At 38.5% G+C, this 18,159-nt stretch overlaps 1 protein-coding gene across 7 annotated transcripts in view; it reads right to left on the reverse strand.

Annotated features, from left to right (window-relative positions):
* The window catches only part of PTPRM (protein tyrosine phosphatase receptor type M), a 729,462-nt gene that overhangs the window by 543,845 nt on the left and 167,458 nt on the right, over nt 1–18,159 (reverse strand). For all 7 annotated transcript variants that reach the window (XM_050942101.1, XM_050942100.1, XM_050942099.1 and 4 more), the window contains exon 2: nt 5,055–5,177. In XM_050942101.1, coding sequence (XP_050798058.1) covers nt 5,055–5,177 — 123 coding nt within the window. The remainder of the gene's footprint in view (nt 1–5,054; nt 5,178–18,159) is intronic.

Below are 18,159 nucleotides of genomic sequence, written 5' to 3' on the forward strand. Positions count from 1 at the left end.
CCATACAGCGATCAGATCCAGTATCTCCCGTACGGTCCATGCTGGAACTCTTTTTGGATTTGGGACTGCATCGCCACCCATGCTGATCAGAACTCCACGCTGGGCAAACAGGAAATGAAATTCAGAAGTTTGCGGGGCTTTTCCCGTCTACCTGGCCAGTGCATCCGAGTTCAGATTGCTTTCCAGAGCGGTCACAATGGTGCACTGTGGGATACAGCCTGGAGGCCAATACCGTCGATTTGCGGCCACACTAACTCTAATCCGACATGGCAATACCAATTTCAGCACTGCTCCTCTTGTCGGGGGGGAGTACAGAAACCGATTTAAAGAGCCCTTTATATCGATATAAAGGGCCTCGTTGTGTGGACAGGTGCAGGGTTAAACTGGTTTAACGCTGCTAAATTCAGTTTAAACGTGTAGTGTAGACCAGGCCTGAGAGATAGAAACAGAACACAAGCAAGAGAGAGAAAAGGAGTAAAACGGGTGTGGAAAGGAGCCTGAGATCAGGCAGAGAGCAGATTGTAATTGGATGAAGAAATGCTTTCTTCTACAGCCTATTATTTCATTATATGGTACAAACACATTGGGGGGAGGAGGTGGCATCTCTAGGGACCATATTAGCAGGAATCCCAGCCAAGGGACAATTAACCTAAAACAAAAACTCAGCTCCTAACCCAGTCTGCTAGTAAGAGGTCAGATATTGATCACTGGTCCAAAATAATTCCTTATGCTCTTCATACATTTTCCTGCAGCTATAACAGGATTTAATCATTTGCACAATTTTCAGTAAGGCATGCATGCCATTATGTCAAAGTAACAAGGGGCAGGAATTCAGTCAGGCTATGCAGTTAGATGTAACTACTGAATATTATACTATGTTAATCAAATCTGGTTTTCTAATATAATTTATAAAAGATAAAAGTTCATAAAGTAAGAATGTGAGGAGAGAGATGGAGGGTTAGAGAGAAGGAATGGCCACCATTGGTATAGAATTTTCAAGTGCAGGAATAAGATGATGTAATTGTGAAGCCAAATTTACAGTTTAAATGAATTTATCTTCATCCTGTGAACATCTTTTCTGAAATAAGTTACTAAACTAAACACTAAAACTAAACTGTTTATTTCAGCTGACTCCCTGTACACTTGACTCGTAACCAGGGCCAGCTCCAGACCCCAGCACGCCAAGCGCTTGCTTGGGGCGGCATGCCACGGCGGCCGCTCTGCCGGTTGCTGGGAGGGCGGCAGGCGGCTCCCGTGGACCTCCCGCAGGCACCGGAGCCACGGGACCAGCGAGCTGCAGAGCGCCCCCTGCAGCATGCCGCCATGCTTGGCGCGGCGAAATGGCTAGAGCCGGCCCTGCTCGTAATACTTTAAACAAATATTCAGACTATATGATTTTGTGTATAAATGCACAAATTTCATTCCTTTCTTGGTCTGTTCTATCCATTTTCAGATTAACACCTATAGTAAATTGATGATAGTTTCCAAATAAAACAGGACAATGAATGCTCCTACTTCTTTTAGTAACAATTAATTCATTATTTATGTTTGCAGTGCAGTAGCATGCCAAGGCCCCAATTAAGATCAGAACCCCATTGTGCGAAGTGTTGTAACATCTTTCTGAACTGCATTAAAAATAAAAGCTGGAATCAAATGTGTTTTTACAACACTGTAAATCTGACAAAAGAATTTTGGTAAATATTAGGAATTCTAAAAATCCTCTTTTTTTTTTTGCAATATAATACTTCTTATTTTTGGTCCTATTTAAATAGTTTACTGCTTAAAGCTAACACAGCTATCTATTTGAAGCAGAGCTACCTTAACCTTTAATAGTCTCTGTGGAGTAAAATAAATTAAATACCCAATTCAAGAACTAAATGGTGTGCTTCCCCCCACTGCCACTTAATTAATATGAAATGTTATATTTTGACATCAACTCACTCACTGAAGCATACTGCCTAAAATTAGCCATGTCATATACATTAATTTTGCTGTTGCCAAGGGACTACTGAACTGAGTGTACTTGTTTTAGTCTAGTATTTTAATACTGTTGCATAAAGCTTTTTGCTGTGAAAGCCAAGAATTCCCCACAAACCATTAATCTAAGAAGTTCTATTCATTACCATCAGAAATTAGTTTTTCTAAAATATGTAGCTCAGAAACTGCTGACAAACTACTTCAAATCAATTTTTTTTAACGTTTCGCATAACTCATTGTTCAAGGCTAACTGAAAACTAATTAAAATTGTCAAGAAAACGATTTGAACAAGAAGAAAAGAAAAAAAATGTCTACACCAAGTGACGAGAAAAAATTGATACTACTTGACTGGATCTCTGCCCTTGAATCTGTTGCCTTTATTGTTTGACAAATGAAAATTCCTCTGCTCTCAAAGGGGTTTTTGACCTTTCAAAGGATCAGTATGTATGTCCTTTCCAGAGAGCAATTGTCCATGTTCTTGTCCAGAACTCCAAGAACATTTCACTTCCTTTCTGAATGGAGAGAAAAGAGCTCCTTAATCTCTCAAATACAATTTATTCCCAAATTAAATATCCATGTAACTAGATAACCAGGAAGTTAACACAAAGGATTTTCACCTCCCACTCTGACAGGAAGGCAGGAGGACAAAGAATCAAGTCAAGTGACATATGATAAATTATATTACATACAAGTCATTTTCCTTTCTCTAACAATAACACTACCTACATTAACTAGATCATCGTCCTTGGAAACTGAGCACCTTGAAAAGTACATTTATCAAATTGTAGTAGAGCAAAAACCCGTCTGAGGTGTTCCAAATAGCCCCAAATTGGGGAAACTTCCTGAAATCTCTTCCCTTACATGAACAGAAAGAGGGAGAGTTGACGAGAAACCCTCAAATAGACATTGAACTGTTAGCACCATGACGACTCTGAGGACAAGAAGATATGGTTTGTACTGAAAGCAATTCAAGTATTAAGATATTGATTCTTTTGCACTAGCACCTGTTTGAGAAATTTTACTATTCATTAATGAAATGCTCCAGAAATTTATACAGCAAGTGGCAGGGCTAGACGACAAGGACCAACTTTATAAGGAATCTTCTAAAACATCCTTAAACAAGTAGGATGAACTCTAACACGAAGGTCAAATCCCAGTAGTCAGTCAGTCAACAGGAGCATTTGTTTTAAAGAGTTCTAATTTAGACATAGGAAACTGAAAGGAAAGTGGAAAGGCATTTCAGTGCAAGTGTCAACACCAGATCTGATTCCGTCTATAATAATAGATGACTGGCAGTGACAGATATATATCCAGAGAGCACCCTGGCTTTCCCTGCTTCTTGTTTTCTAGGAAGAAGGTCCATATAACTGCTGTAGATCCAAAATCCCAGGTTTTTGCAAGATTCCTAAGGATGTTTCTCCTCTCCCTCCAACCAGCCATGTGCATTTCTACCACAGAGTATAACAACACTATCACTTACATCTGCCCCTCAAATTTCCCCAGCCCTTCCTACTCTCTTCTCTCCATCCAACAACCCCCTGCTCTCTGGTGAATAATATTTTCCATGCCCCCATGTATTTGGTGACCTCTGAGGACGTATTTAGGAAAGGGTGCATGGTAGATAACCAAAAGTCAGCACATACTTTACACATCCATTGTCACACTGAATGAAACATTGGAACCAAGCAGTGCAGAACTGTAATGTTCAATGGGAGGTTAGGACCCATGAGATAATTCTCTTTGACAAAGTGGCCTGGCCAATTAAATTCATTAGACAACTACTGCTATAAACTTACTAAGAATCAGCCATGTCGATTAGACCCTAAACTCTCCTTTTATATCACTTAGTTGGCAGAATTATTATAATAGGTTGAAGAAGGGGTCTTTGAACAATAGATGCGTGTACTAAAAGACTATTATGTATGCTCATGCAGTGATTGCTTCTAATAGTTTTTATGTATTTTTAAAAATACACTTTAATAGCATTTTCTTATTCTTATATAGAGAAGACAATTAATGGGATTTCAAGCAAACCCCTAAGGTATAGTACTGGGACGTTACGGCACTAAATTATCTGGACATTAATGAAACAACAACAACCACCACCACCACCACCAGTCTGTAAGGCTATCAAACCGTCTGGGTATATTTAAAATAGAAATAATTTTCTTAATATAGTGTGAGGGTAATACATAATAGCTGGTGCTGTTCATTAATACAGAGGAAGTGCTGTACTGTTAAAAACCACTGCACTCAGGAGGTGATGTTTTTATTTTTGGCATTCGAAGGTGGATAGCAATGACTACATGACGTCTCGGTATCTAAAAGCTACCCAGCCAACATCACAGGAGCTGGCAGTCAGGGAGTACAGTTGGGACCCACAGGAAGGCATCCTTGAAAATAATCAATAATGAATTTTATATCCATGAATGTTTTCAACCCTGAGGCACAGGTCTGAATTCTTACATGTGGGGTAGAGGATACAGGCAAAAGAGCATTTCATGGAAATGGAATAAAATAAATATTGCATTGGAATCTAGGGATTGTGGCCACAGCACATTCCCTTCATGAGATACCACAATCAAAATGCTTTTTAAATACTGTGTGCATACAGCACATATAATAAGCAGAACTTCGTTCAGTATTTTGCATCTGGCCCCTTATTTAGTCTTTTTTTGAGTGTTGCTCTTCAAAACAGTTTGTATTACCTTTCAGTTTGTTTAAAAAAAAATATTAAAACCATCTTTGTTTTCCCTCCAAGATTTTTTTCCCTTTGAATATTCCTTTTTAAAAGATTTCTCTCCACTACTACTACTATAATATTAATTTTTATTCCTTCATTGTAGTTTTCTTCTCTCTTCCCTAATTAAGGTATCAAAGTTTGAAACCTTTTGCCTACAGTTTTAACCATAACACAATATAATTTCGTTTTGCACAGTTAACCAAATCATATTGAAGAGCTAAGTACTACAATTGCAATAAGATTTAGATAATGCAATGTTCTACCAATAGCACTGTCACACAGCGCTACAAGCTAAAATGAAAGAAAAGAAAATGAGTTTCAGCTGAAAACAAACCTGATGGCATCCATGGATCAGATGAGGGCTTTAACAGTGTGTTCACCTGGTCCCAGTTAAGATCATCATCATCAGATTGACTATATCCACAGGAGCTAAATGGCTCATCAAAGGAACAACCTCCTGTAAAATAAATGCACAGGTACAAATTAAATCAAGCAAGCAAATATCAGATGAGTTCTACTTCCTTTCTGAATCATTTGGATACCAAACTGAATTTGAGTTTCTTAGAATAAATAATCATATGACTATTTTATGGTCATGATAGATTCACAGAAAATAGGAAACAGACTTTTTGCTGTGAAAAACTAATCTCAGGGGGCACAAAAAAGAAATTTAGAATTTCAGTCAATGTCTCACTTAATATTTGGTTGTCCAGTACAAAAAAAAAAAAAAAGGAGTACAAGAGAACTCCAAGTATGCAAATCAAAAACAATCTGAGGGCACATGCCTTCAGCACTGAGCACTGGCTGGAGCCAACAGACCTGACCCTGAAGATCACATCTTTGACAGCAAGCAGGAGAGAAGGGAGAAGAAAACACAGGCGGCTCTGGAGAAAATTCTCCAAAAAGAAACAGTACTGTTTCTGTGTTTTTCTTTCCTTCCTCCTCAGTTGTCCAGTCACGAGAGCAGGATCCTTGTTTCAGGGGACTAGAACATTCAAAGGCAGAGCAGAGGAAAAATAAAATATCAAGCATAACGATGAAAGAAAACCTAGAATGTCTGCTCACTTTTATAGTTGCTAGAGCTTTATTTTGTTAACAGTACTGTTTCACTCCTCAACCTCCTAGAGAATACATTATGAACATAGTAAGGGTCCAGTAACCACAAACGGAAATGGAAATTCTTTGTTTCTTTTCTCAGGTGTGTAAGCATTCTTAACATAGTTCTGTTTGTTAAGGTCACTAAAATGTGTTTATAAAATGCTATCTTGCCCCCTGACGTCTGCCATTTTACTCCATGAAAATGAAACTTTGTGGAAAAAAAATACAGCCCGAGTCATGCATACTCCAGTCCACATTAAAACAGGTGATGCACTTGTTCATATGAAACTAAATTTCGGGGCTGTCCCTCAATTTTGAGACCAGTCTGCACAGACATAAAAGACCTAAATTTGCCAAGCTTCACTGAAAAGGGAGCTTCAAACAAAATATAGATATAAAACCTTAAAAAGACCCTAAATTGCTTCTACAATATTATTAAATCCATGACTAAAGAGTTTCCAAAATACTTTAAGGAAATAAATGAGTTATGGATAAAATAACCAAAATATAAGCAAAACAGTCTTACCACAACCCACAAGAAGAGCCTAGGTGTATTACTGCCTTCCTGTTACATACTGCTGGCTCTAAAGTGACCAGACAGCAAGTATGAAACATTGGGACAGAGGGTAGTGGGTAATAGGAGCCTATATAAGAAAAAGCCCTGAATATTAGGACTGTCCCTATAAAATCAGGACATCTGGTCACCCTAGCTGGCTCATAACTGAGAAATGAGACAACTAAAAAATTAATTTTTTCATTAATGAACAGTCAATAAAGCAACTCTTCCTTCCCCTCCCCCTCACCTAAATACTGCAATCTGTTTTCCTTTTATTGTGAATCTCACTTAACATACTGTGTATGCCCTAGTTCAGAGGCATAGGTCAACCTACACTGTTCTAAACCATGCTATGTAGAAGAGTCTTATTCATTAGCTCTAGATATGCCAGGGAAATTAACACCAATGGACACTATCTTTCTGTATCACTTTTAGGAGTACAGAGTCTCAATTAGATATTCCATTGGGACCAAAAAACTCATTAAAGAACTTACAGCATGAAACTCAATCATTCACCTTGACAACAGATTTAAGTCATCACTCTTACCAAGTTTATCAAATTCAGAAATAAAACAGATTTGTTTAAAGCATGAAGCGACATCTGTAACATTTTTGGTGGGAAGGTCTAAACTATTATGCAGTCATTTGCAGGACATATGTTCCAATGTTCGCATAAATATTACTTGATGTAGTAAATTTTGTCTAGGTGTCTAGTTTCAGACACAGAGCAAAGCAGACTTGACCTTGCATTTCACAGTCTGAAGAGAAAAATATGCATGAATTTTTTATAGGGAATGTCTCTCAGAAAAGGGATCCAGAGAAAAGCCAGGGGATGTTCAAGGGATGATTTACAAAGTAAATACTGGAAGAATACATATGACCAAATAAAAAGTTAGCACTACATTAGGATTTACAGTTGAAAAAGTATAGTGTATCAATTTAATTCTCTCCATTATGAAAAGGTCTTTATGAACTGAAATGGTATATAAAAATGTCCATTCTTCCTAAACGCAGGATAAGAACAGAGCTCCTAGAAAGTCCAATACTTGTGAAAGTGAAAATTTTGTGAATTTTATATGGCCATTAGACGTTTCTCTCCTTCTCTCCAGTTATGAAGTTCACATAAATATAGATAAACAGAATTGAAGAAGATGGGAAAGACCTACAAGTCCATCCAGGCCATCTTTCTCTGCCAATGCAGGAGCATTTCTCACCACAACATTTCTACTGTTTTCCCTCATTTCTCTTGTTAAACTATTGCAAAGTCATACATCACGAAGTCTGATAATTTGTATAGGTTTTTTTTCCTATTACCGACCATATGTGTTTCCCCAAATAACTGCTCTCCATCTTTGGCATTTATACCCATCAAACACTTGACAGTGTTATATATATATTTAGCTCTTTTAAAAGTTAAATTAATCTAATCTTCACACATGGACTATATGTAAGAGGAAGACTTAATATGAACTTTTACATTCTACCCTGCCACAGTGACCAAGTTATCACACTGGAAGATAGCCTAGCCTTAAATAGTTAGGTAAGAAGACAACTGAACTGACTGAAGTACATAAGATCCTTAATAGTACAGATGTCAACCCATGTTACCTGCTGCAAACCAATGCAGAGGTTAAGACATAGATTAATACATTCAGTTAGACAAAATTTGACTTATTAGAAAGTGTTTTGTAGATTAAAAAACTGTGTGTCAGATACGTATACAGGGTGCAGGGGAACTTTCACAGGCTGAACTAAAACCTGAGGATATTTGAGAAACAAATGGAGAGCATAACTGAATGAGAGAACAAAATATTGACAATCAAGAATCATGTCAATCTGAATGGCTTTTTTTTGTTCGCAGGTAATTCTGATATTCACATATAATTTAGTTAGAAATGTGGCAAAGCTGTTCATAAATAGGTCAAAACAGCTGACAACAATATCTTTACACTCATTTCTAGTCAAGCTCTCCATCTTTCTACTCCCTGTTTTGGCACAATGCTATTACTATACTTGGTATCTATCTGCACAAAATGAAGACTGAATGCTTTCCTTCTGCACTGATGTTCAGTTAATTGTACATGATATAGACAAGACAACAAGGAAAAATATGCATCAATATTCCCAAACGACCTCAGTTCCTCATGTCTCTTCCACTTTTCTAGAAAAAACACTTGCAACCAACAAATTAGAGGATTATTAATGCTCAGCTACAAATGTTTGATGTTTTACTTAAAATCATTATTCTATTTAACTGAGTTTATTTTAACAATTCAAATACAGAATACATCACCTTCTCTAAATCGTGTTTTCACTTCTGAATTTAATTGACAAAGGTGAATAAAATGCATCCTAACTTTAATCATATCTAGTGACACTGAGCACTGCAGAAACATGGTGATATACCTAACTCACAGAACTGGAAGGGAGCCTGAAAGGTCATTGAGTCCAGCCCCCTGCCTTTACTAGCAGGACCAGGTACTGATTTTGACCCTAAGTGGCCCTATCAAAGATTGAACTCACAACCCTGGGTTTAGCAGACCAATGCTCAAGCCACTGAGCTATCCCTTCCCCTCCCCCATTATTTTTAAAGTTATATAATTTAATCAAGCAAAGCAATTTTCCTTGTTACCCTGGTATTAAAGTGTCCACAAGCTGAACTTTATTTTAAAAGTACTATTTCTAGACTTACTGAAATATTTTAAAGAAAATAGTATGTGTCTGTTTCATTAAGGTTCTCTGGTTTGTACTGCTTTTATACAAATTTGTGGATTCTTGAGAAAAATTTAATGGACAAAGTTTATTGTTTCTTATAGATATTAAAAGCTGTGGCATTCAGAATGAATAAAATTGTCCTCAGTAATTGTAGTGTTGCATCCAGTTCATTTTATGCCACTGTGCAACTGTAGAACTCTATTTCTTGAGAAAAAATGTTCTGTTTTTACATGGCTAATTTATTGCAGATCTTGAATACACTGTTGGATTCAGCCAGAAAGTTAAGATAAAATAGAAGCTATTACTGACTTAATTTTTTCCAACAAGAATTAAGTTTTTTCAAGGTTTTTATTTTATATTAGGCTTATTGTATGGAAGGATACAACATAATTTTGAATGTTAAAAAGGCATTCAGGTTGGCAGTATGACACAACTCAACAAAAATAAAAAATTCAAAGCTAAGCCAGACACTTTGCCTTGTTCCTGCTGTGTTTACATACCACAGGGATATCAGACCTCTTTGTGGTGTTTTATCCAAATATATGCTACAAAATGTAAGGGTAACGGCACATGTTACGGCTAGGAGTATCAGATTTAAATGTTAGCCTGCATACGTTTCCCTGGCAAAGCAACTAACACAATGCACCATAACCAAGAACCCAAATACTCTGTGACAAATTAAATCCAATTTTCACTGTAAGGCCCTCTGGGTTTCTGCAGCACTTCTATGAAAAGCAAATAGAAAATTCTGTGGCAGAGACAGGTAAACTCAGTTTGAGTTTACTGAATTAAACATGAACATGAATAATACAAGTAAAGCACTATTTATGTCCTGGTTGATATTAATTTTAATTTACATTTTGTTGTCCTCAAATTTTCATTGTTTAATGTGGCACAGATGGTTGTGTTGTCGAAACATAACTACACTGTAAGAGATGTTGGAAGAGGATAAAGGTTTTAACAGCTAGTTCAAAGATATTTGGGGCTTTTGGCAGAAGAGAAGACACGGGAAGCAATTTGAGCTTTTAGCACCCATGAGGTATTGGTGCTTTTGGTAACGGGGAGAGGAAGCAATTCCTCTTTCCTCAATGACACGCGCGCAGGGCCAGTGGACTTTTTTTTTGGGGGGGGGAGGGAGGAGGGGCAGAGAGGAAGGGAATCCTATCTGTGATGGGATGCCCCCTGCCTTTGCAGCCCCTGCTGGAGGCCCCGCAGTCATTAGTCAAATTTGCAAAGACAGTGATCGCACTTAGATTATCCTAATAAGGCTAGGTGAATGGGCAATTTTCAACAGACTTTTGTATTTAGGCATGTGGCTTACTGACTTACTTGGAAAGTCCTTTCTATGCAGATTCTTGACAAAACAATATAAAACTATTCCTTCAGTGCTATTATAGCCTATCAAGTTAAAAGGACTTTCCAGATGTCTTATTTCACAGATAATTATCACAACAAACTGCAACCGCCTCAAATGTGTCAATACAACTGACACATGTCTGCAATGAAGTACACATATAAAAAATTCTTATAAACATTTTGCAAGAGAAGTCTCAAGCATGTGCAGCAACTCTTTTTGAAACCAAATAACTACTTCTATTTTGGGTTTTCAAAATATACAAAGACTTCAATTTGCAATATTGGGCTAATGTCCAGAGTTGTTAACAATATTCTAATATAAATTACTGGTTATAGAATCTGAAAAGAAATCTGTTGCATAAAATAAAAGCCTGATTACTTCTAGATTAATAGTGAGTGAATAATGTGGGTATAGGGGAGTAGGGGCAGAGAGATTTTTCAAATGAAAATTGGGACACTATTCGCCATATTGTGTACGTGTAGGTTTGCATGTGTACAGGAATGGTTTTGACAAAGGTGGGGGAGGGGGAAGCTGTCCTAGGACCATGGAAGGGTTTTATCAGCCTGGGATGCAGTTGTTGATGTGGAAAGTTCTATCCTGAGGGGTGTGGGAGGACTTTCACAGCTGGGATATGCTAGGGAGTTGCACTGGGGTGTATGGGTGGGCGAGTATGGGCACAGGCTTGTTCTGGGGCTTAGAAAGGTTTTGGGAGTTTCACATAGTGGCTGGTAGAGTGGAGAATCCAATTTTGATGTTTCATTAAAGAGGGTCAAAAACTTTTGATGACACTTCAAAAACAACCCAGAATTTTCACCAAACATTTGTTGCCATTCTGTCTGTTCTCCCACCCTCCACCCCTTTCAAAATGTTGTCAACACCAATATGTCTCTGCAAAACATCTGAACTACGGAACAGCATATTTCAGCAATGTTCCAACCAACTAGAAAGCCCCTGTGAAAATCTGCCCAAATTTGTTCAAGTTACTATAAGACTTAAAAAAAAAAAAAAACTCCATTTGCACATGCTCAGAGACTTCACAGATTTTAGTTGCTAAAACTCAGGAAGATTGCACCCTCACTAAGCATACTTCATCTCCTCACATCTACCGACTGGACTTTGCATGTGCCATGCTACCAAACCACCAAGTACGCGTTCTCAGCTCCTAGTGCTGACCAGACTGAATGCACCTTCCCCACAGTGGAATTGCCATGCTCCAGCCCAGGGGTGAAGCTGGCCTTTGCCTAAAATGGACTTTCCCTGTAATGGCTGTCCTGGGCAGGATGGGTTAGGCCCCAGAACTGGGAATAGGGAGCCTGTGCTCTCAATGACTCTCATCCTGACATCCAGGCAGCATGGGAGAAGCAGCTGTCTGATTCAAATGCAGACTAGACAAAGAATAGACCCAGGAGAAGGTAATGGAGTTGACTGGAACAATGAATGTAGTGAGGCTGGGACAAAGAGCCAGGAATGATGGAGACTGGATGGAGCCAAAGAAAGGGTTCGGGGAAGATTGGGTGAGAAACCTGGACAGGAAAACTAGGCCTGCGAGCCAGTGAGGAGAGGGAAATGAGAGACAGGCAAGCCAGGAAGGGGGAACAGCAACTAGCTGGGCATGAAGACTGGGAATTGGGGACAGGGGGAAGAGGGATTGGGACTCAGAGGAAACCCAGAGGGGGAAACTAGGATTGGCTGGGCAAAGAGACTGGGACAAGAAACCTACGGATTAGGGGAGGCTAGGAGAATGGGATTGGGACAAAGAGCCAGGAGTGGAAAAAAGACAAGACATGACAGAATGGATTGGAGCAGGACAGAAGGGGTCAGACTTGGTGCAAACAGGCAGAAGAGTCTATGCCAGGGGTCTGCAACCTTTCAGCAGTGGTGTGCTGAGTCTTCATTTATTCACTCTAATTTAAAGTTGTGTGAGCCAGTAACATTTTAACGTTTTTAGAAGGTCGCTTTCTATAAGTCTATCATATATAATTAAAATATTGTTGTATGTAAAATGAAATTAAAATGCAGAGCCCCCCAGACCAGTGGCCAGGACCCAGGCAGTGAGAGTGCCAGTGAAAATCAGTTCACATGCCCCCTTTGGCATGCATGCCTTAGGCTGCCTACCCCTGGTCTATGCCCACTGTACAAATATTTTTCCAGTGTCTGGAAAAGGAAGCTAAAATTCCTGAGTCTCTCCATTCCCCTGCTATCAGCAAATATTTATAAACCCCACTGGTGAAGTATTTCATCACCCTCTAGTGTTGGTCCATATACAGGGTAACAACCTACTTCTGCTATCAGTTATACTATAATCTCAAGGGGTAGAAGTCAGTTTGGTGAATCGAATGTTTCTGTCCCGTCTTATGAACTATGTGGGCGTCAATATGATACTCCATGATAAAATTAGTTTGCTTTAAAAAAAAAAACACACACACACCTAGGAAATTATTATACATGAACTAGTTAAAAGAACATTATTAAGGTTGCAAAGTAGAACTCTTACTTTAGAAACTGCCAGATTGTGCAGGCAATCTTAATCTGGCCCTCTTGTGTGCATGCATTTTTTTCCACATGACTCCTGCCTCACTCAGATCAAAGGATAAATCTACTCTGGTGATGAATCAGAGCTGTGTAGTAAAGGAGGCTATTTCTATGCAGGACTCCCTTCCTCATTTGTTGCACAAGTTGGAAGGCATGCAGTGAATGAGGTAAGGGATTGCAGGAAGGAAAAAGGATGGTTTAACGATTAAGACAGTTGTATGCTGTTCAGGAAAACTAGTTTCTATTCATCCTTCTGCCACAGAGTTCCCGTGTGATGCTAGGCAAGTCACTTAAACTAAACTTTCCAGAGGTGGTAACTAATTGCGTGTTCCTCTTTCTGGGTGCCTTGATACATTAGAGTCTGATTTGCAGGAGTGGTGAGCACTCACAGCTGCCGCTGGGGTCAGTGAGAGCTCTGCCTTGAACATATGCAGTGCTATATAATAAGTACCCTGAAAGAACAGATCTCAAATTGAGCACTCAAAATTAGTGGAAACTTTTGACCTTAATCTCTGTGTCTCAGCTTGCTATCTATAAAATGATAATACCCCACCATCTCACAAGGGTGTTGCAAAAATAAATTAATTTAGGTCTGTGAAGTACTCAGATATTGTAGTGATGAGTGCCACAGAAAAACCCATAATGAAATGATTAACTTGTCTACACAGCCCCACAGTTCAGGCTAAAGGGGTTTTGAATTGCGGTGCAAGGTCACATGCTGCGTTGAACCCCCCTACCCCCTATGTTTAAAAAGAGTACTATGTTAATGCGAACTAGCTACCTTTTGTTGGTGCTCACAGTGCCCACATGGGGGAGTTACAGTGCAGCACACAAGTGCAATTCAGACCCCTGCAGTCTGAAATATGGGGCTATGTAGACATAGCCTCCCTCTCCAGAGATGGTTTGAATACTGTGCTGTACATAAGGCACGGGGCCATGCACTGAACATTGAGAATAAAGGAAACAATGAATACCTGCTCACTAAGTGAGTTCTGTGCACTGAATGAGGCAGAATTATTGTAGGGAAAATAACATGCAATCATATAATTCAAGAATGTCTCAGAATGCCTATGCACAAGAATGCCAAATTAAGGTTGCATACAGGCAACCTTCATTCTGGATTTCCCAACTTTGAGTGCTTGACTTTTCAGATTTAATTATTAAGTTGTTTTGACAATTGTGTGTGTAATAGCTGTATATTACAGCCACAAGAATGGCTATACTGGGTCAGACCAATGATCTGTCTAGCCTAGTATCCTGTCCTCTGACAGTGGCAGGTGCCAGATGCTTCAGAGGGAATGTACAGAACTGGGCAATTTATTGAGCGATTCATTGTCTGACATCCAGTCCAAGCTTCTGGAAGTCAGAGGTTTAGGAACACCAGAGCATTGAGTTGTTCCCTGACCATCTTGGCTAACAACCATTGATAGACCTATCCTCCATTAAGAAGTCAGCCATGAAGGGTTTTTCAGAACATGCACCAAAGCAAACAGACAGATCCTCAAATTCATAAGAACTTTAAAGGGTTTTTTCCTAGTATTGAAAGAATTACTAAAACAGATGTTCGCAGAATCTATTCAGAGATTTATGGATTAATAGTATGAAAGGTATCATGTTAGCTATTAAAATAAGCATGTGGGTTTTTAATAAGATTATAAGTTAATATTAACAAAGATAAGTTACTGGTACAAAACAAAAGCCACCATAACCTTATAGAATTTTATTCCTTTTTATATCATTTTAATTATTTTACTTGTTTATATAGCATAACTAATACTACTTTAAAAGTTATACTCTGTCAAACAAATTGATCTCCAAACAACTTAAGTTTATATATAAAATATACACAAACTTAAAATAAGAAACTCATTGAGACTAATAAAAACAAGGAGAGAAAAAGCACAGCAGGAACATACATAAAAAAAAACATACAAACTGAAATAATCAAAACGAACAACAAGGAGAAGAAATGGTGATCAAAGCCTCACACCTTCTGCCAGAAATGACACCTACAGTAGAAATATACTGGCAAATGCTTTACTACAAAGGAAATAACTATCAAAGCAGCCCATCGGGAACCAATCCCCTCTGTATTGCCAAAGACTGAAAGCTGTGTAAAACGTTAATATGCTCAGGTATGTCATGCAATTAGAATGCTGGGGTGGGCGGTGCAGATCAGCTTTCAAATTTATATATATGTTTATATATTATATGAATATAAATTTGAAATTTATATATATATAACTGGTAAATAGATACAAACAAACCCCTCTAAACAAAGAGGCAACTTAAAAAAAAAAATCAATCATGCATAGGAGGGTCAAACTGGAGGCAAGTGATCAACATGTATTTTGGAATTGTCCCAAACTACAAAAATATTCAGTTCTGACAAAAAAATTCTACAAAATGATTAAATCAAAGTCAAACTTCTTTATGCTTTGTATCCTGTTTGTTACATATAAATGACAATGCCATATTTCAGATACCAAAAGCTCTTTCATAAATTGCTTCAATTGCTTAGACCAAAAACACTAAGCTACAAATAACTGGAGGAGGAATATGCAATGTGTTCAAAATAGAATTCACACATTAAAAGATTTTCTGCCATTGGGGAGGGGAAAAAAGCCTTATACAAATCGAGAAATACAACAGAAGACTCTGATCTTATACGATTCCTTTGAAACGATTTTCTCAAGAAGATGATCCTAAATATCTGCTTTCAATAAAGTGACCAAGAACAATGAAACCCCACATAAAACCTTTTTGATGCATAACTCCATGAATTCAAGAACTACACATTCTTGCTATTTATATTTATATATACACATGCATATCAGTGATGCTTTAGCCTCAGTCCCAAGGACTGACTTATTTTTCTTTGCTAGGGAACTATGCGCATAGTAGTTCTCAGCTAGCAGTTCTCAATAAAACAGGATTCCCTCCATGTGCATTTAGTCATTCACTAAATCAGGGATCATGCTCTCCAGCCCATCCCATAAACCTGCTCCTTCATTCCCTTCCTGGAAAACTCAACTTCCTCAACCAAATTCCAGGAGGTAATATATGACAAAAGCAAGTTGTTCATGCACACACGTAAGCTATTATCAGAAGTACATAATTCATCCTCTCACTTTTAGGGGAAGTCTTGATATAATAATCATCATTGAGTTGTCTAATATTTAGCACTTATACAGCTCTCCATCAAAAGAGCTCAAAGTGCTTTATGAAGACGGGTAAATATTACCCCAGATGTACAAAGTTGAGATGCAGGGAAATTAAGTGTCTTGACAAAAAATAACAAAATGAGTCAATGGCAATGCCAAGAATAGAACCCAGATTTCCAAGCTGGAAATCTATCCACTGGATAATGCTACTTCCTACTCCGTCAATTATGTACGACTTCTCACTTTAACAAACAGGAAAAGAGAGGAAAATGATGTGGTTAGTGCTGATCTCTTCTCCCATTTATTACAATTGGAGAAAGGTTAGGCTAAGTTGGTAAATCATGTGTGTAAATATGCATGTTTTGCTCGTTTATGGATTCATAGATTCCAAGGCCAGAGGTGATGATCTAGTCTGACCTCCTGTATAGCACACGTCATAGAAATCCCCAAAATAATTCCTAGAGCAGATCTTTTTTAAAAACAGCCAACCTTGATTGACAATTTTTAAATGATAGAGAATCTGCTAAGATCTTGGTGAGTTGCTGTCATGGTATATTTCCCCAATCTGAACCTTAGAGTCCAAAAGTTGGGGTACCAGCATGAATTCCTCTAAGCTTAATTACCAGCTTAAATCTGATAAGCTGCCACCAACCAGGACTTGGAGTGCCTGGTAAACTCTGGGCCCCCCACAAAACCTTGCCTGGGGACCCCCAAGAGCCAGACAATCTGGATCTTAACACAAGGAAAGTAAACCCCTTCCCTCACCGTTGCCTCTCCCAGATTTCCCCTCCCTGGGTTACCCTGGAAGACTACTGTGATTCAAACTCCTTGAATAACAACACAGAGAAATCAGGTTTGTTCCCCACTCTTCTCTTCCCCTCCAGGTGTTCCCTCCCTGGGCTCTTGGAGAGATAGACAATTCAAGCTCCGTGAATCTAAAACAAAGGGATTCCACCCTTTCTCCCTCCCTTCTCCTTCCCTGTTAAGTAAAGACTCAATTCCCTTGAGCCTCAACAAGGGGAAAAAATCAAACAGGACTTAAAAAGCAAAACTTTTAATAAAAAGAAAGAAAAAAAGTAAAAGTTATCTCTGTAATTTAGATGGTAAAAGTTACAGGGTCTTACAGCTTATAGACACTAGAAAGAAGCCTCCCCCCAGCAAAAATACAATTTAAAATACTTCCAGCAAACTACATATTTGCAAATACAGAAAACAATCAAAAGACTATAACCGCCTTTTCTACTAAATACTCACTATTCTGAATATATAAAAGACTGTAGCAGGGAGATTGGCAAGAAACCTGGTTGCACGTCTAGTCCCTTCCAGGACCCAGAGAGAACAAAGCAAAACCCAAAAACCACAAACAAAGGCTTCCCTCCACCGAGATTTGAAAGTATCTTGTTTCCTGATTGGTCCTCTGGTCAGGTGTCCGGTTCACAGTTTGTTAACCCTTTACAGGTAAAAGAGACATTAACCCTTAACTATCTGTTTATGACAGTTGCTCCAATGGGTAATTGCTCTCACCATTGAAATTTTACACCTTATTTCCAGTCTGAAGTTGTCTAGCTTCAACTTCTAGCCATTGGATCATGTCATAACTTTCTCTGCTAGATTGAAGAGCCCATCATTAAATATTTGTTCCCCATGCAGATACTTACAGACTGTAACCATGTCACCCTTTAACCTTCTTTGTTAAGATAAACAGATTCTCTTCCTGAGTCGATCACTACAAGGCATGATTTCAAATCCTCGTGGTTCTTTTCCAAACCCTCTCCAATTTATCAACATCCTTCTTGAACTGTGAACACCAGAACTGGACACAGTATTCCAAAAGCAGTCACATCATTGTCGCAGAGGTAAAATAACCTCTACACTCCTACTCGAGATCCCCTTGTTTATGCATCTCAGGATCACATCAGTCCTTTTGGTCAAAACATTAAATTGGGAGCATCTCTCATTATCCACCATGACCCCAAAATATTTTTGAGTCACTACTTCCCAGGATACAGTCCGACCC

Source organism: Gopherus flavomarginatus, chromosome 2 (assembly GCF_025201925.1).
Source record: "Gopherus flavomarginatus isolate rGopFla2 chromosome 2, rGopFla2.mat.asm, whole genome shotgun sequence".
Taxonomy (NCBI): Eukaryota; Metazoa; Chordata; order Testudines; family Testudinidae; genus Gopherus; species Gopherus flavomarginatus.